Below are 24800 nucleotides of genomic sequence, written 5' to 3'. Positions count from 1 at the left end.
ATATGTTGTTGGCTGGGAGCCTGTCACATGCAGCCTTTATTACATTGAGGTACGATCCTTCTCTATCTAATTTGTTCAGGGTCTTATCACAAAGCTTGCTGAGTTTTATGAAATGCTTTTTCTACATCTATTGATGAGATTTTTAATCCTGCATTCTATTGATGTAATGTATTCCTTTTATTGATTTGCATATGTTCAACCAGCCTTCATCCCTGGAATGATACCACCTTTATGGTGACGATCACTTTGATGTGCACTTGAATTGTCTCCTAATGTTCTGAAGGCTTTTGCATCCATGTTCGTCAGACACATTGGTCTACAGTTTTTTTAATGTATTCTTGTCAGTTTTTTTTATGGTACTGCTGGCCTCACAGAGTGAGTTTGTAAGAGTTCCTTTCCCTTTAATTCTGGTAAAACTCAGCAGTGAAGCCATTAGTTCTGGGCTTTTTTGTTGTTGGGAACTTTATTACTGAAAATCTCATTACCTGTTATTGCTCTCATTAATTTTGAATAATCTAGGGTTTGTTTTGATATTGGATTAAAAGCCAAATCAAAACAAAGAAATAGTTAATCCAGCCTTCAATCTGCTATTCCAGAGGTGTTCTGGTGAATCCAAGTTGCAACAACTTCATGCCAGTGTCTGAAACTGGAATGACATTCACGTCACCTTCGTAAGTTACACAGGAGATGACAGTGATTCACTGACAGCAGCTCTACCAAGTTAGGGTTGGATCTCATAAATCAAATTGATTTTTGCTGCCTCTGAGCATTCACACTTGAAGACAGTCTGTAATCAGAACTGTTCCACTGGGTGGAGAGCAAAGAAACCTTTCCTATTCACACGGACTCTTCCCTTGGACAGCACAAGGCACAGAGACTGAAGGGCATTCAACATCTGAGAATAAACAGTCTGCCTCTTCTCTTGGACATTCTGGAAAAAATGGCACGTGGCTTTAGGACCGAGAACATTTTAAAGTCATGAGCATTCAATCAATAGTCAGAGAAGTGGAGTCTCTGGGATGTCTGCCTCTGCTCATGGCTTGTGCGATCTTGGCCAAATCACTGCCTTTCCAGGCCTAGGTCATCATCTGTTAAAACCACAGGCTTTTCCCCTCTTAAAATTCTGAGGCCTGGTGTGCGCCTGAAACCCCAGCTACTCAAGAGACTGAGGCAGGAGGATCACTTGAGCCCAGGTGTTCAGAGCCAGCCTTGGGCAACCCAGCACATCCTGACTTAACAGCCACAGAACTCATAAGTTACTACCTAATTCACTAACCTAGATTTCCTGCAACAGATGTCATGTTTAAGGAATTAGTTTTTTGTGTTTTTAAACTTAATTTATTTTACAGTAGAATGCATTCTGACATGCTGTACGTGGTGCAGAGTCACTCCACTAATGTAATCCTACATGTATGTAGGGTGGTAATGTGTCTCATTCTACTGTCCTTCCCGTCCCCACAACCCCACCTCTTTCCTCTATACAAACCAAAGTTCCTTCATTCTTCCCTAAGGGAATAAGTTCTTAAAAACCTTTTTTATTATCATTTTCAAGAAATCCAACAATAACCCCATACACCACCCACCTGGAGGCAAGCACAAAGACCTGCTCTGTATTGCCAGTACAGCTGCACAAAGGGACGTGAGGCAGTAGGCAACCAATCTTGTTTCCATCACTATATGTCTCTAGCTGCATGTGGAACATTTTTTTTTCCTTTTCTTTCTTTTTCAGGGCTGAGACTGAACTCAGGGCCTTGCACATGCTAGGTGGCGCTCTGCCACTGAGCTGAACCCCACAATGTGGAACATTTTGAGGCCACTTTATGATGTTCATTAAGACTCCATTGGCGTGTGTGAGCTCCTGCTCCCAAAAGGGCCACTAATAGATGAGCTTCTTGCATTGCTGAGAACGAGCCTCTCTCGCCTTCCAAATGCTTCGTTTACTAAAACACAAATCAACAGTTAAGAAACCACCAGATCAGGAAATTAAGTCTATAATACAAAAAGAGACTAAGATATAGAAATAAGCAATAAAATCCTGTTTTGGGTGGATATCCCCTCCCTCCATGCCTGCCACAACCTCCTGAGTAGGCTGAATTACAGTGTGAGCCACTGTGCCCGGCTAGAAAGTACTGAATATATTTTCTTTTTTTTTTTTTTTTTTTTTTTTTAATTTTTTATTGTGGGTTGTTCAAAACATTACAAATTTCTTGACATATCATATTCCACACTTTGATTCTAGTGGGTTATGAACTCCCACCTTCACCCCATACACAGATTGCAGATTCACATCAGTTACACATCCATTGATTTACAAATTGCCATACTAGTGTCTGTTGTGCTCCGCTGCCTTTCCCATCATCCACCCTCCCCCCTCCCCACCTCTCCCCTCCCCTCCCCTCCTCTCTCTCTACCCCCTCCACTGTATAACCCTGAGGGTCTCCTTCCATTACCGTGCAATTTACCTTCTCTCTCCCTTTCCCTCCCACCTCTCATCCCTGTTAAATGTTAATCTTCTTCTCCTGTTCTTCGTCCCTACTCTGTTCTTAGTTACTTTCCTTATATCAAAGAAGACATTTGGCATTTGTTTTTTAGGGATTGGCTAGCTTCACTTAGCATAATCTGCTCTAATGCCATCCATTTCCCTGTAAATTCTATGATTTTGTCATTTTTTAATGCAGAGTAATACTCCATTGTGTATAAATGCCACATTTTTTTTATCCATTCGTCTATTGAAGGGCATCTAGGTTGGTTCCACAGTCTTGCTATTGTGAACTGTGCTGCTATGAACATCGATGTAGCAGTGTCCCTGTAGCATGCTCTTTTTAGGTCTTTAGGGAATAGACCAAGAAGGGGTGAATATATTTTCATAACAGAATTTCTACCCTATGCTTGGTGTGATGATACATTCCTATAATCCCAGCTGTTGGGGGGCTAAGGCAAGAGGATTGCCAGTTTGAGGCCAGCCTCAGCAACTTATTAGCAAGATCCTGTCTCTTTAAAAAAAAAAAAAGGTGGGGAAGGGCTGGGGATATAGTTGTGGTAGAGCACTTGCCTCACATGTGCAAGTCCCTGGGATTGATCCTCAGCATCAAAAATCAATGTCAACAAAAATGGCTGCAGGTGTAGCTCACCCCTGGGTTTAATTCTTAGTACCTGGGTGTGTGGCAGGGTAACTTAGTAAATCAGAAAGTAAGTAAATAACTTAGAAGTTAAAGGTAATATGCTTTAACTTTAAAGCAAATAGTTTGATTTTTTTAAAAAATATTTTTTGTACTTTACTTCAGCTTGCCTTGTATTAACCTAAAATGTTTGGATAATGGCTGTCCCATCCCTTCTAACAGTGACTGTCCTTCCCTTATTCTACTTCTCATTGTTTCCTGTTTTCTTTCCTCTTTTTCTATATCATGACCAGTTGAGAACTTTTGGCATTTAGGATTCCTTAAATGTAAATTCTTATCAGAATAACCCGGAGAGAAATCTCACGATCCTTCTGCATGGAAAGAAAGATTCAGGAATCTTATAGCGGGGACACAGTATCTCTACGTGTCTAGGACACAGAATAATAAAAAAAAAGCAAATAGGATCTCCTGAAGGACAGGGACTGGTCTCTTTAGGAAAACAATCTTATAGATAGTACTTGAGAAAAGGGCAGATTGAGTCACATTGGTAGACCATGCTACATTTCCTTCCAGCTTTCCCAGATCTTCTGGTTTTAAAATATTTAAAAATAATCTACATGTGAGCTGAGTGTGGTAATGCACATCTAGGCAGGAGGATCCTAAATTCAAGGTCAGCTTCAGCAATTTAGCAAGACCCTATCTCAAAGTAAAAAAAAAACAAAAAGGGCTGAGGATGTGGCTCTATGTAGAGCACCCCTGGGGTCAATCCCTGGTACCAAAAAAAAAAAAAAAAAAAAAAATTCTACATTTGAGTCGGGGACAGTGCTGCATGTCTGAAATCCAAGCTACTTGTGAGGCTGAGGAAGGAAGGAGGATAACAAATTCAAGATCAGCCTAGGCAACTTAGGCAGACCCTGTCTCAAAAAATAAAAGGGCTGGGGATTGCTGAGTGGTAAAGAACCCCTGGGTTCAATACATAGTTCCCCCCCACTCAAAACCCTAGGAAAACAAAACTAAAAAGTGTGAAAACAAAAGTATTTGTGGGCACGAACATTCCAAAGGAGACCACACCAAGGATGACACTCAATCTCCCTCATGGGTTCCGGCAGCATCCTGGGTTGGTATTCACAGAGCTCAGAGTGAGAAAATGCAGATTCTTACCTGAAGATACGGTGCTTATATCCCAGACTCGAAGCCCTTCTTTCTGACCTCCAAAGGCGTAAACGAATGGCAGATCAGGACAGCATGAAGAACAGAAGAGAACTCCCTAGGGAGAAAGAAAAGCACGTCAGTGGAGCCCTTGTCTCTCTAAGGTCCCACAGTGTGAGCAGGTGCAGCCACATTACCACCACAAAGGTGGCCTGCAGTCCCGAGGGGAGGGGTGCTGCCTGTCAGAGCAGGAAGGGTGCAGCAGGAAGGCGGTGCCGTGGAGGTTGGCGCTCGCCCTAGCCGCCTGATTCTTCATTATCCTAGGGGTGATTTCCTAAGACATCGAATCCGCTAAGATCCAGAAGCTCTCCTTTCAAACAAGGAAACTAATACCACAGGTCACTTAGATCTTTTTTCCTTTGCATCGCTGGGCCTCACTTGTTCAACCACCGAGGTACATCCCTTGCCCTCAAGTTATTTTTGAGTTTGTGATGTTTTCACTTTTATATTACTAGATAATACATATGCATTATAGGAAATATGAATAAGAAAAATAGGAAGACAGCAACTTCATATTCTGGGATGTAATATACTTAAATATAGAGACTTAAATAATCAAGCATTTGGAAATATGCATGATGCTATAAAATATACTTAAAGTGATACTATGAAACCTGCCTTACCATTAGTTAATACCCACACACACACATGATTTCTAATAGCTGTGTAGTGTTCTATGTACAGTCTAATTTAAATAACAGTGCCTTGCACATGGGATGTGCTTAATATTTGTTCAAAGAATACTGGTTATTTCAGAAGTCTTTACTACTACTACGACGTATCAACTTCAGTGCATTCAGAGCTAGTTATGTGGTGAGGTAGTGAGAGATGAATACACTGACGCCAAGAGCTCTGCTGTCTTAAGGTCAAAGATTCCTGATTTTAGGGTAAAATAATAGCCACTTCACTTGTCTGTGTCCTCTCCCCATCCTTTGTGGTCTTACTAAGTGACTGATAATCATGTGAATTAGAAAGGGAACCAAAATAATCACTGAATTTCCCAGAACTTTCCTAAGTCATTTAACTTCTAGAAAACTTAAAGCTCAAAATTAACTTCAATACATTCTTTAATGCAGTGATTCCAAGAAAAAGATAAGCAAGAATCAGAGTAACAGGAAATAAAGATGCCCAGGAAATTCTTACCATTTTCATGTCCCTGGAATGAACCAGACTTGGCCTATCTCCCAATATGTCCCAAATCTTCACATATTTGTCTGCTGAAGCTGTTACAAGACAGCCCTTGATTTGACTGCTGAGATCAAGACCTAAAGGAAGATAACGATTAGTTCAGAGTCTCTAACTTTGAAATTCAGATTTACTTCATCCTGAGTTTATGGAAATTAAAGACAATATTCTTGCTCACCAGAGATTTCATCATTGTGTGCATTGAGTGTAAAAACTGGCTTATCTGAACGTGCATCCAAATTGTATACAAAGCCATCATCTGTACTGGCCTGCAAAGAGTAAAGAGGATGCCAATAAAATTAGCAATGGTTAAGTAGCATAAATCACAGTGGAAATCAGTTTCATATCTCACCTGTGGAGAATTAACATAGACACAAAGAACTTCCTTTTAGCTGAGCCAGTTTACACCCATATGGACTAGGTACACTGCACTGACCCCATGGCAGTGAGTCGGGAACACAAAGCTCTGGTGAGTGGATGGAATGGTGACAGAGCTGTGGGAGCACAGAGGGGTCAGTCACACCCATCAGGGCAGAGGGCTAGACCTTGAGTGTAAGTCTAAAAGCAGGGCTGGGAGCAGAGATTACTCAAAGTACAGCTGGGGAGGAGCTCACAGAATCAGGACTAGAGATCAGGCAAACAAAGGAAATGGCTTCTGAAGAAAGTGCGGTCAGTATGGTGGCAGAGCGGTTCAACAGGAAGGGCAGAAAGGCAAACCAGGTGGACTGCTGCTCTCTCCAGCAAGGAGGAAATGGAGGAACCAGGTACTCAGTCAAGAGCGGGCATTTGTAGACTCAGACCTAAGTGTACTGCAGGTACTAGTATAAAGATGATGATGAAGACGATTATAATCAGTCTTTTTTGGTTTTGTTTATAAGAGTACAGGTGTGTGTGATTTTTAAACTTGGGAAACTTGTGAGACTATATTAGATGTTATTTCTAATGTCATCATAACATAAAATTTAATGTGGGGTTGATATTAACATATATTTTTCTATCCTATAGCACTGCTATGATATAAAAATAATGTTAAGCCATGTATGTAATTTAAAATTTTCTAGCAGCCACATTAAAAAATAAAAATAAACAGATTAAAAAAAAAAAAAAAGACGGGGTGAGAAACCAAGCCTATATACAGGCCAAGGGAGGAAAGGAGGATGGACAACTGAGGCAGTCTTGAAGGCTGGAGACAGGGCCAAAAACTGAAGAGGAAGGAGGTGACCATTTTATCACCTCTCACTTCCCTACATTTTTGTGACTTTAGCATCTATGACCATCTGCCATCAAATAACCTCAGGAACGATCTGCGCCTGACTGCTGAAGGCCAGTGTACAACACAGCATCCAGTACAGCTGTGGCTTCACTCCTGGTAACTAACATCTGGCTTCAGGCAGGCAGCTTAGCTGGGATCTACATGTACTCAAGGTGCAGAGTTGAGACGATTCTCAGAATTATTACTTCAGGAAACTTATTAAAAGTGTCCACATCTTTTAAGAAAGTTATTTAAAAAAAAATTTTTTTTGTAGTTGTAGATGGATAGAATACCTTTATTTTATTTGTTTATTTTTATGTGGTGCTGAGGATCGAACCCAGTGCCTCATGCATGCTAGGCAAGTGCTCTACCACTGAGCTAAACCCCAGCCCCAAGAAAGTTATTTTTTAAAACAGGACTTATTTGAGATGGGGTCTCATTATATTGCCCAGGCTGGTCTCAAAATTGCAACCTTCCTGCCTCAGCCTCCCAGTGGCTCTTTAAAACACTTTACTTCCTTTTCATTACTTAGGGAAATTGGGAAACATGAAGGTATCACAACTTAATTAATATTCCCTTATGGAGGAAAGTTGGGATTTTATTTATCCTGGATGCAAATGTTGGTGGAATCACTTGATGTTATGTGGAAAACTGTCCTCCCTCATACAGTAAGGGTGTTTATTGAAGGGTCTTATACTTTTTTCCTATTTGGGATACAGGGTTATAACTGAAAGCTGCTAGCATTCTCATCACTGGAACTCCATTTAAGTATGAATAAGAATATCTTCCTGGACTGATTTTACCATTAAAAAATAAGGAATATTAACTATGCCTAATATTAAAAAAAAAAAAATACTAAAAAAGTGATCAAAATCAGTAAGTAAAAATAAGATGCGGTACACTTTTGAGTGGTTGGCAATTAGCAAAATCATTCACATGTGCACTAATGCTTTTGTGGCTGAGCCATTCTCTTGTTTAAAACAAATAAAAACAACCCCAAACTTGTTTTTTCAACCTTAAAACACTTCCTTCACAGTTAACACAGAAAAGGATTTTCAGAGAATTTCTCTACAATAGGGTTAAGGAAAATAAGCTGTTAGAAACCTAGAAAATCACAACAGTAACATTCACATTCTTACCAAAAAATGACAAGGTGAAAAGTGATTCCAAGTCACTCTCTCAATCTGCCCACTGAATCGCCACATCCGATGGCTTTCGTCTGGACTTCGGCAGTCATACAGAGCCACCGACCTGGACACATTTAGGCGGTTAGAGTTTGAAGAGTTCTTAGATTAGTATTTTAATTTATTTACTTCTCAAGACAGAGCCTCTCTACATTGCCCAGGTTAGCCTGAACTTGACATTCTCTGTGCTCAGCTGGGGACAGGTGTGCAACTATCATGCCTAGCAGATATTGACTTAATAACATGGTTAACAGAACAGAGTGTGAAGTCAAAAGCCCATTATTTAAAGCCTGTTTTAAGGTTCTAAAAGTAGGAAAAAATGAGTTGATTTTCCCTAATAGGTACCTTTAAGTGGCAAGACCACACATCTGGTCTTGCCACTTGAAGGTACTGGTGGCTCTGATGTAACAGTGGCTTTACTTTATAACACTTATCAGATGAATCCTACTTCCAAAAATTCAAAAATACCCTTTAGGACGATTCCTAAAATACCCTTTCTTGGGTAGAGCCCAGAGCCACATAACTCATGTCTTAGCTGCAGATGCTCTTCCCAATCAGGTTACTATATTGGGGGAGCCGAGGGATACCCTTTTGTAATTTTGAGTGAAGGACACATAAGAAATGTCAACGTACCACTCTTCAAAGGTAAGGCATCAAATAAGTTGGTGATTCTACTGCTGCACTTCCCACCTTCAGACCCAGTCTGCACAAAGGAGGCTCCTGGATTGCCTGCAGGGTCTCTCAGCCCCCAACCTCCCACTTCCATGAATTCTGCCCATGATGTGGGCATTCCTCATAAAGGCAGTGAACATCCCCCACTCCATGTAATCTATTTTGGTCAAGAAAACAAGACAGGGCACTAGTTCTCAACCTACATCTTCAGAGGTCTTGGTATCTCTTGTACGTCCGACCTCGTCATGAGAACGCGTGTGGGTTAGCCTGCTGGCCTAGCCTACTGCAGGCAGAACGGCCAGCTGACTTCAGCCCACACTGCCCCACCTCACACAGGCAGAAAGGGTAAATGGTTATTATGGAAAGTAACTGGATTTGGGGATGTCTGTTTCATAATAATGGCTAACATGTACATGCTTAAAAAATTGAAGTTACAAACTCCTATAGCTACATTATTATGATAAAACCACACATCCTTAGACTGGAAGGGCCATAATGAAAAGGAAAGTAGGCGCCTCACTAGTATGTACATTCATTCAGTCTGGGTATCAAGGGATACTTTTTGAATTAGTTCAAGAGGATAAAAACAGCAGCAATAATTCTTGAAGTGCTTTCTTACTTATCATATGATCCAGAAATTAGAGTCTGTGCTTCAAATGGATGAAACTGCAGAGTCTGGACCTAAGGGGAGGAAAGATAAATGAAGAGATTTGTGTGTCTTTATTTTTGGTACCATTACCTAACGTGTAAGAACTGATTTCTATAAATTATTCACTTCAAAATTAGTAGTGTATAAAGAAACATAAATCTGTGGCTTGACTTGGTGGTGCACACCTGAATCCCGGTGGCTTGGGAGGCTGAGGCAGGAGGATCACAAGTTAAAGGCCAGCTTTAGCAACTCAGCAAGGCCCTAAGCAACTTAGCAAGACTGTCTCAAAATAAAAAAATTAAAAAAGGGCTGGGGATGTGGCTCAGTGGTAAAGTGCCCTGAGTTCAATTCCCGGTGCCAAAAAAGGGAACAAATGTTTGGCAAACTATATTCCCAAATAAAGGCCAGCACTTAAAGATATAATGTAGTATTCCCAAAATGTTTGTTATATATGAGAATGTGTGTGTGTGTGTGTCCCTTGAATGTTAAAAGATATTCAGAAGAAAAAGGGTGAATGGTCCAATGTATCTGGGCAACTATACCGGCTTCAAAGTCCTACAGAGCCCAGTGCAGTCATGATCTGTCACGTGCTGTTCTATTACGCTGACTGAAATCCCAGCCCCTTTTTAGGATCCTCTGTAAACATGTTATAGGGCACTAATATTCCCAGTCACTATACCTTCCTGGACCCATTTCTACATCTCTGAGATGACATTATACCTGCTGCAGAGAGCTTTGTGAAGATCCCATGAGATAACAGTGAAGCACTTTGTAAACCAAAAAACATGTAAATGCCCCAGATTTTTGAGAATCCTCTTCATTCACTCAGTCACCATACCTTGTCTGTGTGCACAGCGAGGCTAGCTGCTGGTTTCCCCACGGACATATCCCACAAAATTACTGTGCTGTCAGCTGACGCACTTGCCAGCACATTTCTGAGACAGGGAACACATAAATTAGATATGATCTTCTAAAAATCAGAGCATTAAATTAAGAAAAGGAATCAATTTAAATAGCATCAAAATGAATAAAATAAGTTTAACAAAAGAAATGCAATTTATATACCATCAACTAACAATACACTGCGAACTACCAAAGATTATCATAAGAAATGAAAGCCAGTCTAATTACACGGAAGATCCCCTGTTCCTGTACTGCAGACTGAATATTGGTTAAGATGGAAACAGGGCATCGACCGACTGAGCTATAAGCTGATCTACAGAATGAATCACATCAGTCCCTTTCAAAATCAAAATCCCAGCTGACTTTTTTTTTTTGGCAGAAAGTAACAAACTGATTTTAAAATTCATGGGATAATGCAAATAATAACCCATAATAACCAAAAAATCTTAAGAGCAAAGTTGGGAAACTCATACTTCCAGATTTCAAAACTTAAAAAGTTATGGTGGTCTGTTACTGACATTTGGACAGATCTATGCGTTAACAGGATAGAATTTTTGACAAAAGTGACAAGATAATTAATGCTCAAAAGAATGGTCTTTTCAACACATGGATCAGGGACAACGCATATCCGCATTCAAAAGTTAGGCCCCGACACCTCACATCACAAATGAAAGAATAACTCAAAATGGACCACAAGTTTAAGTGTTAAGAGCTAACGCTATGAAACTCTCAGAAGTGTTCTTCTGAGAGCACAGGTATAAACCTTCATGATACCAGGTTAGGCAATGGTTTTTTACATACAGCACCAAAAGCAGAAACAAAAATAAGCTGGACATCACTGACATGAAACACTTGTGCTGGAAAGTATTCTATAAAGAAAACAAAAAGATAACCTATAGAACTGAAGACAATATTTCTGATTAGGCATTAATATCCAGAATATGTAAAGAACTCAAACAACTCAGAAGACGGACAAAGGACTTGAATAGACATTTCTTACAAGGAAGATTAAATACAGTGACCAAAAGATGCTCAATATCACTAATCCTTGAGAACCGCAAATCAGAATCACAACAAAGGTCAGGCATGGTGGCACATGCCTATAATCCCAGGGACTCAAGAGGCTGAGGCAGGAGAAGCACAAGTCTGAGGTCAGCCCGGGCAGTTCAAGTGAGACCCTTTCTCAAAAACAAAAAAAAAAACAAAACAAAAAAACTTCATACTTCTTAGTATCAAAAAATAGAAAATAAATGTTGGAAGGAAAGAGAGAAACTGGACTCCATGTGCACCGCTGGTAGGAATATAATATGGTGTAACTGATATGGAATGGTATAGTAGTTCCTCAAAAAATTAGAACTATGATATGATCTAGCAATACTTCTGGGGACATGTCCAAATGCACTGAAAGCAGGGACTTGAGATTCTGTACATCTACATTCACAGCAGCATTATTTGCAATAGCAAAAAGATGGAAGCAACCCAAGAGTCTGCAGATGAATGGATTAACAAATGTAGTATTAAAACACAATGGAATATAAGTCAGCCTTAAAGAAGGAAACTGACTTGAATAACAACATGTATGAACCTGGAAGACTTTATGCTGAGTGAAGTAAGCCAGTTTCAAAAAGACAAATACTGTATGTTCATGTGAGGTGTTTAGAATAATCATATTCATAGAGACAGAAAATGGAAGGGTGGCTGTCAAGGCTGGGAGAAAGGGGACACAGGAAGTTATTGTTGAAGTGTTTATACGGTTCAGAGTTTTAGTTTGGGAAGATGAAAAAGTTCTAGAGATGGATGTGGTGATGGTTGCACAGCAATGTGAATGTCCAAAAAGTCACCAAAACTTAGAGTGGTTTAAGTGGTAATTTTATGTTATGGATATTTTAAAGAAAAAAAAAAAAAGCAAGCAGTAGAGATATGAAAAATGAAGTAAGAAAAATGTCTTCTGTGAAAAAGCCCATTGTCCCACTGTCCCCATGCTACATGCCGTCTTTCCAGTGTTGGGGAGCAGAGAGAGCCACGTCACAACATGCAGGAAGCTCCCTGGTGAGAAGCGGCGGGTCACGTGGGGGATGCACAGACAGAACGCAGAACTGCTGCCCTGACACCGCAGCGAGGGGGGTGGAAACAGAGGCCCACGACACACCCAGCAGAGACAGGGACAGGTGTCAAGTCACCAGGGTCAGATCTGACAGTCAAGCAAGTGCCATTTCTTTTTACCTGATGAGCTTGTTCCATGAAAGGTCAAGGACAGCATCAGTATGCCCTTCTGTTGAGGAACTCTGCAATAATTGTTTTAGTTACTTTTTGTATTAAAAGCCTCCCCTCCATAAAATTGATATATTAATTTGCAAGATGCTTTAGATCGTAAGATTATTGTTCTGCTGTAACACACACCTGCTTGAAGAACTAAACATTTTGACTGCCTATTGCCATTGATACCTAGGATAAGTGTTCTTTACAGGGAAGAAACATGAGCACGTAATGTAGGCACTAATCCTACAAACAGCAATATTGCCACTTGCCTCCCCCAAACCTAACGATTTAAAATACAACAGGAATTAATACATAGATATTTAGAATACAACACATAAGAGGCTAAATAGAAACTTTTAAAAAGTGCAAAACTAGCATATTAGTATGAATAGTTATTATATATGAGGAAGAATCACAACCTGAGCCATATTTTGGGTGGGAAATAATATGACACTGGAGGTTTTATGCAAACAAATGTTTTCCCTGGATGGGGTTTTTGAAAGTAGAAATTATAATACCTTCATAACTACCTGTCTTATTCCAACAAGAATATCTGATTGAAAAAGTATGTTCTTATATTCTCCAATAAACTTCTCTGCATTTGTTTTTAAAGTATTTACTAACTTTTTACCTTCTTTCCTTTCTTTTTCTTCTTTTTTGAAAGTTTACTCCCGAGTGTGAAGACGGGCTCTAAAGAGTCCACTATATCAAGGTCCCATACTTCAATAACAGGGGTCATGTTTCCCACAGCAATGTAATTTCCTGCAGGAAGAAACAATGTGCTTGTGATTATAAAGAGAAAAAAAAAGACAAAAATAACTTCTTTTTTTTTTTTAAAGGAAGTTTATTGCTTTGCTAGCAAAGGAGAAGCACAGGGGACTCCTGTCCCAGAGGCTATGATTCTGCCCATCATCAGGAAGAGGGGGCTTTTTTTTTTTTTTTTAATATTTTATTTTTTTTTTATTTCTCGGCGGACACAACATCTTTGTTTGTATGTGGTGCTGAGGATCGAACCCGGGCCGCATGCATGCCAGGCGAGCGCGCTACTGCTTGAGCCACATCCCCAGCCCCCCAAAATAACTTCTAAGCAAATATTTTACATTGTAGGTTAAGTGAGCAATGGCTTAGAGCAGGTACTCTCAAACTTCTATATGCACCATCTAAAAGTTGTTAAAATCCAGACTGTATTTCAGGTGACCTTGAGCGGGCCTGAGTCTGCATCTCTAACAGCTCCCAGGTGATACCAATGTTGTGCTGCTGGTTTTAGGACTGGTATTTGAGTCATGAATTGCCTTGTTTGGCTTCAGTGTCCTCACCAACACAGTGGGGATAACTGAGGCCCACCAACACCCTTCCTTCCTCATGGGCTGATGTAAGGATGAGGGTCAGGTTGGTTCATGAATGTGAAAAGGCCTTACAAACAAGAGAGATGATGTCGGTATTGTCAGCATTTACCTCTCTTTTAAGAAGTACTACCAGAGCACATAATAGGGTGCAGATGTGGCCAAAAAGGCCAACATAAGAAACCAATTAGGGACAAGCCTCTTCATTTTAGTTTCACCTCATGTTTCTGAAACAGATCATGCCACTAAACTCTAGCAGGTAACATACACATTTTACCACTTTATATTGGTTTTTTTATGGGACCTCAATAGTTCTACAGTCTAAAAAGCTTCAAGCTTTGTCCCTCAGGCTATAGTGGAGCTAAAGTCTGAAGATAGACATACCCCAAGAAATTAAGCATTGCTGTGTTAAGGACTTCATAACCATAACTTCAGAAAATAACAGCAACTTCGTATCAGCAATAATTCTGAATACACACATACAGAAAACAGTTTATTAGCTAGGAAAATGCAACAGGGCTAGGGACCAGAGGGCAACCTTAAGTTTTCCAGTTACCAGTAGAATCATCTGGGTTGGGATCAAAATTCAGCCATTCCACACTGAGAGGATATGCAGACAAAAGTATATCATGGTGTACATAGAAAGAGTCTTCTTCTTGATTATAAACTGAAAAGATTGGGAAAAAAAAGTTTCTGCATCAGAGTAAGTCATCAGAAATTACACCCACAAAAAGAACACTTTCCCGACTAGAGACACATTGGATGACATTAAAAGGAGATCCATAGTCAATATTGCCAGGTGAAAATTATTCACGTCTAATATCTGCCCATTACCTAGCATGCCCCATAGCGGAACACCGACACCCACAGTCCCCCACCCACATGCCTGCCAGGTAAATGGTCTTGTCTTCTAGTTCATTCATGACAGAAAACAAACATTCATGATGGATCCTTCAGGAGCACTTATTTGATTTTCTTAAATGTCTAACTGATTGATTATAAGTCAGAAAAAACAAAGGACCACACTGGGGAAAAATAATTCATAGTCGGAAATACAATATTCAGAAGTTTATAAAGACCAACAATGTAAACAAAACTTATGAAGACCTCCTATTGGAATATGGCAACCAACAAAATTAGCTCTTTAGAGGCCGGGATGATGGCTCAGTGGTAGTGTGCTTGCCCAGCATGTGAGGCACTGGGTACGATTCTCAGCACCATATACAAATAAATAAAATAAAGGTCCATCAACAACTAAAAAAAAAAAAAAAAAAAGCTCTTTAACATTGTTATAAAGTTAAGCAGCAAAACCAAAACTGTTAAAATCCATAATTAGGAAGTCTTTTAAAAATTATATAATGAGGGGCTGGGATTGTGGCTCAGCGGTAGAGCACTCGCCTCACACGTGTGAGGCGCTGGGTTCAATCCTCAGCACCACATATCAATAAATAAAAATAAAGATTAAAAAAAAATTATATAATGAAACACTAGATATCAGAATGTCCACCTCCTACAGATTTGCTTTTTGTTAAGAAAGAAGTAGACCATAAAATAAGCTGTGGATTTTTTTTTTTTTTTTCAATTCCTTGGGCCTCTGCTTCTGAAATGGGTGTGGGATTAGCAGATTCTACGTGAAGTTCTATCACATCTGTCTACCATGAGAATACAGGTTCAAAATGATCAGACTATGGTCCTATAAAAGACTCAAGCATGGCCAATGTACTTATCTTTCATCTTAAATAAAACTGGTGATGATACTTTAAAACACATTCTTCTTTTAACCACATCAGGGCAACAAATAGATCAGCTTTATTTATTTATTTATTTATTTATGTTCTGGGGATTGAACTCAGGGGCACTTAACCACGGAGCCACATCCCAGCCCTATTTTCTATTTTATTTAGAGAGAGGGTCTCAATGAGTTGCTCAGCGCCTTGCCATTGCTGAGGCTGGCTTTGAACCCATGATCCTGATGATCCTGCTGCCCCAACCTCCCGAGCCGCTGGGCTCATGGGTGTGTACCACCACGCCCGGTACATAGCTTTAGAATATAATTTTTGAAATCACTAGAAATATGCTGGGTAATCCAGAGATACCCTCCACACCCAAATAATAAAGCATATCCATAATGACCTAACTTAGTGGGGAATGGAAATGCAATTGCCTTACTTAACTTCTTACTACTCTGATCCTGAATTCAAAGGAATGACTACAATGTTCTTAGATGAGAATGTTACAAATAATGACAAAAGACTATCTTATAATTTTAATTATTTGAAATTAGAATTGGTCTTAAAAAATTTGAACGAGGGGCTGGGGTTGTGGCTCAGCGGTAGAGCGCTCGCCTAGCTCGTGTTAGGCCCTGGGTTCAATCCTCAGCACCACATAAAAGTAAATAAATAAAATAAAGGTATTGTGTCCAATTATAAAAAATAAAATATTAAAAAAAATTTGAATGACATGGCTCTCATCTGAAATATGCAACAGTTCAAAGATATCAAGAGTGAGAAAAACTTCACATTACAGTGCCTGCTATTGGAAGCCTTTTTAAAGAAAAATTTCCTAAAAAGGTCACAATGAGTCATGGAATAAAATTGGCCTAATCTATATGCTTGCTGCAGGCAGCCCTGAAGATTCCCAAGAGTCACAGAAATCTAAGCTGGAACCAGGGGGCTGGGGTGAAGCACAGCAAGCCTAGCAAGCCTAATACCTGGTTCAATACCCAGTATTGCAGAAAACAAAACAAAACAAAACAAAACCACATCTGATTTAAAACTTCATATCACTGTACACCTCAGAATACTGGAGAACATTTGCCTCTGGCTTTGGTATAAACATTTCTGAACTGGGAAGGCGAGCAAGAAATTTTGGTTCCAAAAGAGAACTACAGCTCTCTTTGTTGAATTATTATGCAGAAAATAAAGTGTTTCACAAAGGCAAATATCTGAAACAACTCTCAAAAAAGCAGGATAAACATCTGTTTGTCCAGCATAATTGTAATCACATAAAAATGTCTGGGCCATGATGGGCAAGAATGAAAACCCAGGGGAGCAAGTGGTCACCTCAGGGTAATGGGGTCAGAAAATTCTGTTACTTTTGTAAGTTTTTTTGCTGCCATGTCTACCTTGGGAAGGGGGAAAAGTAAAAAACTGGTGAACATATTGACATAAAGATTAAAAACCCCTATTAGAACTTTCTAGGGACCAATTTCCACTAAAAAAACAAAGGTACCAAAATGACAGCTCAGACTACACATTGCCCAGAACACCACCAGGAAAAGGACAAGTAATTTAACTCTGTAACTAACTCAAATGAGGTACAGCAGAATTTAGCACTTAAGACTTCATAACAGTAACTATAACAGTTATTTTAATATTACTTATAAAACCTCTTAGTGGAGGACTTATTTCACTTACCATGTACCTCCAAATTGCATTGTTCCTGTTCAGCTCTGCCACAAACTATGAGATTGTCACTGGGCTTAATCAAGAAATCTTCACGCTCATATTGTTCCTAAGTGGGCAGAAAAAAATAGTCAATGGCTAAAGGAGAGATCCAGTGAGGTTTCTCAGACACTCACGAGCACAATTAGAAAAGTGATGTTAAAATTTACCGTATCTTTCAGAGTAACATAAGGATCTTGATCATTACTCCCATAGACTGTAAGACCCAGGAGAGATTCACCAAGCGTCTCAGCATCTAAAGGAATTCATCAAAATGAGTAAAGTGGTCATCTTGACAAAAACAGTTTTCTGAAGACATCCATCTGTGGACTTAGACCCAATTTTATACTAACTACACATTATCCATAGTACAGAAAGGAAACTGCAGGAATTTTAAAATCCATTTATATATATATATATATATATATATATATATATATATATATATATATATATATATACACACACACACACACACACACACACACACACATATATATTTTATTGGTTGCTCAAGATAATACAATGATCTTGACATATCATACATTTGATTCAAATGGGGTATGAATTCTTATTTTTCCACGTGTACAGATTGCAGGATCACATTGGTTATACAGCCACACTTATACATACAGCAATACTAGTGTCTGTTGTATTCTGCTGCCCTTCCTATCCCCACTCCCTTCACCTCTCTCTACCCGATTTGGAGTATGTTTCTAATAGTCTTGGGATTCACAATCTTCCAATGAAAGAATTAAAGAATTAAATCTGCTGGACATGGTGGTACACCCTGTAATCTCAGCTACTTGGGAGGCTGAGGTAGGAGGATCACAAATTTGAGGCTAGCCTAAGCCAACTTACTAAGACCATGTCTTAAAAAATCAAAAGGGCTGGGGTGTGGCTCAGTAGTAGAGCTTTTGACTAACATGTGCAAGGTTCTATGTCCAATTCCCAGTACCACACCAACCAACCAACAAAAGACCCCCGCCCCTTTTATAAAATATTAGAACTGTGCTCAGACTCTCTAGCTTGCTTGGTGCAATCATAATTCAAGGAGCTACAGAATGGTAGTTTTGAGGACCTGGAAATAAATTGCCCTGAAACACTAAAATCAACACAGAATAAATAAGGGCTGTCTGGTCAAAACTGAGAAAGGATGGCTTCAGAGTAAGCAGCTGCTGTAGTGCAAGTATTCTCAGAACTGTTGACATGCTATTGTGCCTCATGAATCTGGGAAAAAAATGCTATATGCCCTTTTCACTAAACTGACTTGAAAACGGAATCACTCTTTTATGGCACATCTACAAATATAACATAGAGTGGACCCAGAGTGACATAAAACTCAGGATAAGGAAGACACACTCATTGTTAGGGAAGCTACTTTAAGAAGATAGGACCGACAGGTCTTCCCATAGCACCATGTCCTTAATGAGGTGGGGCCCACGACCCAAGGCTGATGGGTCACACCAAGAGGAACACACTGAAAAAAAATGAAGGCTTTAGAGCCAGAGCGTCCAAACCTTAGCACCACCTTCCCCGGCACTGGGTGACACTGGTGGATGGAGGTGATATTCTGATTTTAAAAATGAGGTAAACAGCAGTGCACAGGACACAAGGCCAGGGGATGAGGAATGAGGAGGAATGAGCATCTAGATGGGAAAAAGGGATAAATGACAATAGAATCTGACACAGATGGAGTAAGTCAGGGTTACTTATCTTAAGGAAAAGGGGTACACCAGCAGTAAGACTGACACGGGGGACCAATTCTGACAGAAAGCGCACCCACAGGACTGATGCAAAATTCCCAGCTGCCTCTGCAATTCTTTCTTCCATTTCTTCCTCCTCATTCCTCGTGATCAGACCAGGTCTTCTGACCTAATTTATCTTGAAGTTCCTTGCTTCTCCTGGGAGAGGCTCACCCCATCTCCCAACTCATTCTCCATTGCTGCCTCAGGCAACTCCCCAAGATTCATACCAAGCTGTTCTGCACCCTGTGCTCAAAGATCTTCAATGATCCCCTGAACAGTGATTCCTAAGCCTGGCATTCAGGCTAAGACCCAATTGGTCACTCTAGACTTTTCACCAACTCCCCACGCACCTCCTGCATCTTCACTCACACAGATGGACTTACCGGTGTTTCTTCTCCTCATCAATCACTTCCCAAGCTCAGCCCTGCTGTGACACTACAGGCTCTCTACAGTTTGCCCCACTGCACTAAATTTTCCTTTCCTTAGGTTAACATCTACCTCCACAACGTTACCTCTACAGTATTTGAACATGCCCGTTTGAGGGACCAGGCCAAGTCTGCTAAATTTCACTCACTGCTTTACTCAATTCCATCTTCTCCAGAACCTACTCCCTCATTTCTCCTTAACCTGCCCTCTTTACTGATCTTCCTGTGCCCAGCACAGACCCCATCTCCAGGTCCTATTCTTCGAGCACTCCACCATGCTAACTGCCCTCTGGGCACCCTAGAGTGTTCTCCATTAATTCATATGTGCCCAGTTAAACAAAAAACTTGGCATTATAGAAATTTCCAAGCAGGAATAAAAGGAGAGAGTGCATTAAAAAAAAAACCTAGGGCATATCCCCCAGCTTTGACAATTAACAATATTTTCTCACTGTTGTTTCTTCCACCCATTCTCCCTACCCCCACCCCAATCTCTGGGGTTTTTTAGAGCAAATTCTAGAGAGCATATTATTTTACTTGACTTTTCAATGTGAACTTCTCACCAATGGGGTTATTTCTGGTGCCTGATTATAACAGCTATGAAATTTTTTAATGTACTATGTTAAATGTACTTTATCATCCCAAGAAAATCTAGCATAAGATTAGATATTTAATAAAATTGATAAAACTTTATACTGGGTCACTGAATTGTTGCACAAATCCAGACTCTGAGGAAGAGAAACAGAGATTCTTTGACTCTCCTCAGTGTCACTTAGCATGATACTCTGTCAGATTATTACTTATATTCCCTTCCCACCCAGCTATTGACAAAGCCAAGCTAAGGAAGGTAAAAACTTATAAGAAAAGGGGATCAGAGTTTAAAAAGTACCGAAATAGGAAGTATACATGAAATCAAAATGGTTTCATCTTTGGGATTTTACATATTGTACATCATATAAGGACCAACTTTTGTTCACTCATTAGAAATCCTTCAAGAGTTGTTCCTTTGTAATCATGAAATGGTAGTAATTTTGCTTTGCTGAAGATAACATTCATATTGAACTGATTTTTTATGTGTTGGGTCATTTATGTCTTTCTGATTTTCTAACTTGGGAGTTGCTGATTCTGTCAGAGTCCCACCAAGTCCCCAAAATGCAGAGCAACTGAAATTTAGAAATTAAATAAATAAAAGTATTAAGTCATGCACCAAACACGAATGCTTATTTCTCAACCCTCAAGATCTGGTGTTAGTGCCAAGCAGGGCAGCAGACCAGAAGACCACCATGGCACGGTGTCCAAGCTTCCACTGGCTCCTTTTACATACACGTTCACACTTCCTTTCCAAAGAGAGCAATAAAGTTCTGTTTATGTCTTCTCAGTTCATTTTATTTCCCCCTGAACTGCTCTTCTGCTCTCCTTTTTCTCTTCTCTTAAAAATTTTTAAATTGTCTCCCACAACATTGTCTCAACATGCACATATTGTGAAAAAAGTCAATGCAGTTGAGGAAAAGGTATAAAGAGATAAGTTCAAGTACATTATAACCAAATACAAGAACTCACAAATGGGTTACAGATTAATATACCTAATTTATGCAAGAAAATACATGATGCTTTTTTTTTTTTTTAAAAAGATCTTAGATTTATACCTTAGACCAGTGGATTAGAACTTATCTTCTAAACTAGTTTAAAAACATGCTGTCTAAATCTTGGACCAGATTATTTAATTGAAGTCAGAGATAATAAAACTTGGAGTAATGCTTTGGAATACCACAAGCATGGTAGAGAGCACTGTGCCCATATATTATAAACAGCAGCAGTGACTGATTTCTCACCTGGGTCACCGTCCTCATCGTATTTATCTAGGTCGTACTCAGCCAGCTCATCATCATCTAGGGTGCGGTCATCCTCTGGGTCACCATCCTCTAGGGGTTCCCTTGGTCGTGCCTGGGTGCGGGCGCTCTGCATGCCATCTTCTGAAGGATTGCCTATTTCCTCTTCCTCACTACCACCTTCTTCTCTATGAGAACACAAAGAAAAAAGCAATCACCCAAATGGCACTGTCCAATAACAAGACCATTAAGTTATTTTTTAAAGTGCACATCTCTTCTGGATTTGATCACAAATAGCAACATTCTTGAAGCTACTTACTGTAGCTTTTCCTTTGCTTCAGCAATGAGACGTTTTACTTCATCTTTACTTAACTCTACCTGTAAGAGAGAAAGCATTTCATTATAACATATTTAAGGAAATCATTAGATGTCTTTGAATTAATAAGTTTGTGAACAAATGTAAAATATAACTTCAAGAGACATCATCAAGATGAGAACCAAACATCAATCCAGCCTCTTTCAATTTAACATTAATAATTTTTATAGGTCCTTATAATCAAGATCCTTTCCCACTAAAATGGTCCAGACTTCCTACCTGAATAGCCTTTACCCTAATAAGAGTTCAAAACTCAGGTCACTCTCTTTACTTTGAAACTGGCATTCCCTCACCTTAGCAGTGCTTTAGTACCTTTAAAATACACAGAACACTACCAAACTACAAGCTCCTTGAAGAGGGAGGCTGACATGTCATTGTATATCTAAGTACATAGTTCAGTGGCCCATGTGGTGATGCTTAAGAACTGATGATGAATCCAATCAATCACCGTTTCTACAAAAAAGCCTTTGAGAATGGCATTCCACTGTGGGATAGCTCCAGAAAACACTTAAGTTTAATTTAAAAATAGTTATTTGTGTAATTTTTCCTTTTGTGGATTTCACAGAATTCAACTACTTCCTTCTATAAACTCTTCAAATTTGTCTGCACCAGAGAATCACCTGGGGGACCTTTAGAAATTTCAGGCCATGTGCTGAGTTATGGCTCAGTGGTACAGCATTTGCCTAGTGTGTGTGAGGCCCTAAGTTCACAAAAACAAACAAACAAATATTTCAGGCCATACTCTAATCTTAATACTTCAGAGTGGGACCTCTGTAATATGTGACGTTCCCCAAGTGTTTCCAATGTGTAGGCTCATTTGAAAATCACCGTTTTCAAAAATTTGAAAGACTGTATGTCTCCCTTTAATAAGAACTGTTTCCACATTTTACAAATTTCAGCGAGATAATTTTCTGTCCCTATGCTATAAATATGTATTGAATGTCTGCTGCAAGCCAAACACCTGAGAAAAAGTTGAGTAAAACAGCCCCTGCTTTGGGGGAATGTACATCTATTGGGACTATTCCAACCCCTTACTCCTGTGCACTCCTTGTCCAAATCACTCACTTTCCTATCATTTTCCCAATCTGTCATCATTGGCTTGGTCCAATTACATTCAAAACGACCCGTTTTACAACCTATTCCCACTGACATACAATAAACGCACATAATTAAGTCCATAAAGGCAGGGCCTTTTCTGGACTCTCGCGTATCTCGGGATCCTGGACAAGGCCTGGCCTGCAGAAAGCACTCAGTATGTATGTGATGGACAACTTAAGTAATTTTCATGTGCGCTACAGACTCAGTGTGTGCGCCTGTCGGCTTTTCATCCATGGGTCACGTTCACTCCTCATCCCCACCGCCCCATCAGCACCTCATTTGGGTTAATTCAAGGAATTCCTAATTTGACTCCAGCCTCACGACACGGCAGCTTCCATCGTCACTCCTCCGAGCACAAAGCACGGGAGTGCAAAGTGGCGTCCGGTCACAGGTGCTCCCTTCCCGGTTCCGCCTGAAAGTGCCCTGGGGTGGGAGTGCGGCTGCTGTCAATCAGCGTTGGGCGCCACCTCGCACCCGAAGCAGCACCCCGCCCCTTCCCACTCCGCGAGGTCCACGTGCCGGGAATTTGGGGGTGTGGCTGGGCTTGGACCCACCCGCCCGGAGGAGCAAGGTCCAGACAGTCCCAGGAAACCCGGGCCGACCGAGCCACGGCTCTGGTCACCACAACCAAGCCAAAGCCGGCCTCGGCCGGTCCCGTCACACCAGCCTGGCCAGAGCCGGTGCGGGGTCCCCAGGCCGCACTGACCCGGCAAGCCGCTCCCCGCGATCTCGGGGCGACCAGGCCTCACCTTGTCAGGCGTCTCTTTGGCTACGCCGCAGCGGACCCAGGCCACGCACGTCACCTGGCGGCTGCGGTTCATGGTCCTCAGCTCAAGGGCGTCAAAGGTTAAAGACCCGGGCCGCAGGGGAAGGTGGCGCGCCGCACCGAGGCCCGCAAGCTCGCGAGGCCGCCGGCAGGCAGAGCGCAGGCGCGGGCACTCGCGGCGGCGCTCGCGACTGATGTCATTCGCGGGCGCCGAAGGCAAAGGGGCGGCCCCCGCGGGGCGTGGCCGTGTGGCGTGCTGCCATGTGTCCTGCGGGGTGAAGGGTGTTTCACGGCTGTCCGGCTTGTGGCGGCATCTGCGGACTTCTTGGGATCAAAGAAAATATTTAGAACTGCAGGGTTAATCAGAGACAAAATGCCACCCACCTTTAGGTATTTCCCTGCCGTTCCGTTGACTTCTGGTCACAGAGGGAGGTGTGTGGCTTTTTTTTTTTTTTTGGTGCTGGGGTCAGATCCCGGGCCCAGCAGTCTCCCCTTCATCATATTCTTGAATGTAACAGTCTCACCTTAAAACATTTAGCACCTGTTAAATTCTAAGTATACGTTACCATTTTGACCATTTTTAAGCGTACCAGTTTAGAAGCATTAAGTTTGAAAGAACTTTTTTTTTTTTTTTTAAATGCAACAAGAGTGATGAACAGGCAGGAACCGGGCTATATTTAGGGAAAAGTACATAAACGGATTTATTCCTATAGGTGGGCTTATTAACGTCTGGCTAGGCTTAGTCAGGTGGGCCCTCCTGGCATTTGGAAATGGGCTCGTGTTTGAGTATTGGACTCTCTGGGTCACTGCCCTTGGGGATTGCCTAGTTATGAGCCACCTGCTGCTCCAGTATGGCCAGATCCTGACTTCTTTGAGCTACACCCAGCCCAGTGTCTATTGGGCACTTGATAAATGTTTAATAAAAACGAGTAAATTAAAGAATAGAAGGTGGACTAAGATTGTGGTCTCTTGGGGCCTGCCAAACCTACTGTCTTTTACTGGACTTATTACATTCTGCCACTTCAGCCCAAGGCGTGAATTTCCTTTGAAAATGAAAATCCAAATGCAGCTGGCATAATTAATTCTTTCTTTTTTCTGTATGTAACTTTATTCATAGCATGCAAAGTTGTTGAAATTTATGAATACCATGACTATTTTAGGATGGTGTGGGATGTTCTTCTTTTGCCTTGTTTTCCACCCCAATAAAGCAAACCAGTTTTAATTTTCCTTAAAGAATTAATTTACCTATATTGAATATGTTTGTTTCGGGGTAAAGTTGCCAGAAATGGTCAAACCCAATATCTCGCCTATCCCATGTATTTTTCTTTTCTTTCTTTATACAT

General features: G+C 40.7%; 1 protein-coding gene across 1 annotated transcript; it reads right to left on the bottom strand.

The window, feature by feature from the left end:
- Window positions 1-1515: 1515 nt before the first annotated feature.
- On the bottom strand, window positions 1516-23625 carry Pwp1 (PWP1 homolog, endonuclein). Its single transcript, XM_046429619.2, has 15 exons — window positions 23441-23625; window positions 21537-21595; window positions 21221-21405; window positions 17389-17474; window positions 17192-17288; window positions 14332-14442; window positions 13064-13194; window positions 12397-12458; window positions 10109-10205; window positions 9241-9302; window positions 7905-8016; window positions 5692-5782; window positions 5472-5593; window positions 4281-4386; window positions 1516-1940 (listed from the first exon to the last, which is right to left on the bottom strand). The coding sequence occupies exons 1-15, from the start codon at window positions 23510-23512 to the stop codon at window positions 1831-1833; spliced, it is 1503 nt and encodes a 500-aa protein (XP_046285575.1). The 5' UTR covers window positions 23513-23625; the 3' UTR covers window positions 1516-1830.
- Window positions 23626-24800: the final 1175 nt, after the last annotated feature.

Source organism: Marmota monax, unplaced genomic scaffold (genome assembly GCF_021218885.2).
Source record: "Marmota monax isolate L192 unplaced genomic scaffold, Marmota_monax_Labrador192_F-V1.1 WCK01_AAM20220418_F8-fsc00051, whole genome shotgun sequence".
Lineage (NCBI taxonomy): Eukaryota > Metazoa > Chordata > Mammalia > Rodentia > Sciuridae > Marmota > Marmota monax.
Note: the sequence above shows the minus strand (reverse complement) of the source record. Positions and strands in the feature narration are given on the sequence as shown.

Coding starts and splice junctions, on each gene's coding strand:
- Pwp1 (XM_046429619.2), bottom strand. CDS start 23,512: ATGAACCGCAGCCGCCAGGTGACGTGCGTGGCCTGGGTCCGCTGCGGC. Junction 21,596..23,440: donor CCAAAGAGACGCCTGACAAG/GTGAGGCCTGGT, acceptor TCTCTCTTACAG/GTAGAGTTAAGTAAAGATGA. Junction 4,387..5,471: donor ATTCCAGGGACATGAAAATG/GTAAGAATTTCC, acceptor CTTTCTCCCTAG/GGAGTTCTCTTCTGTTCTTC.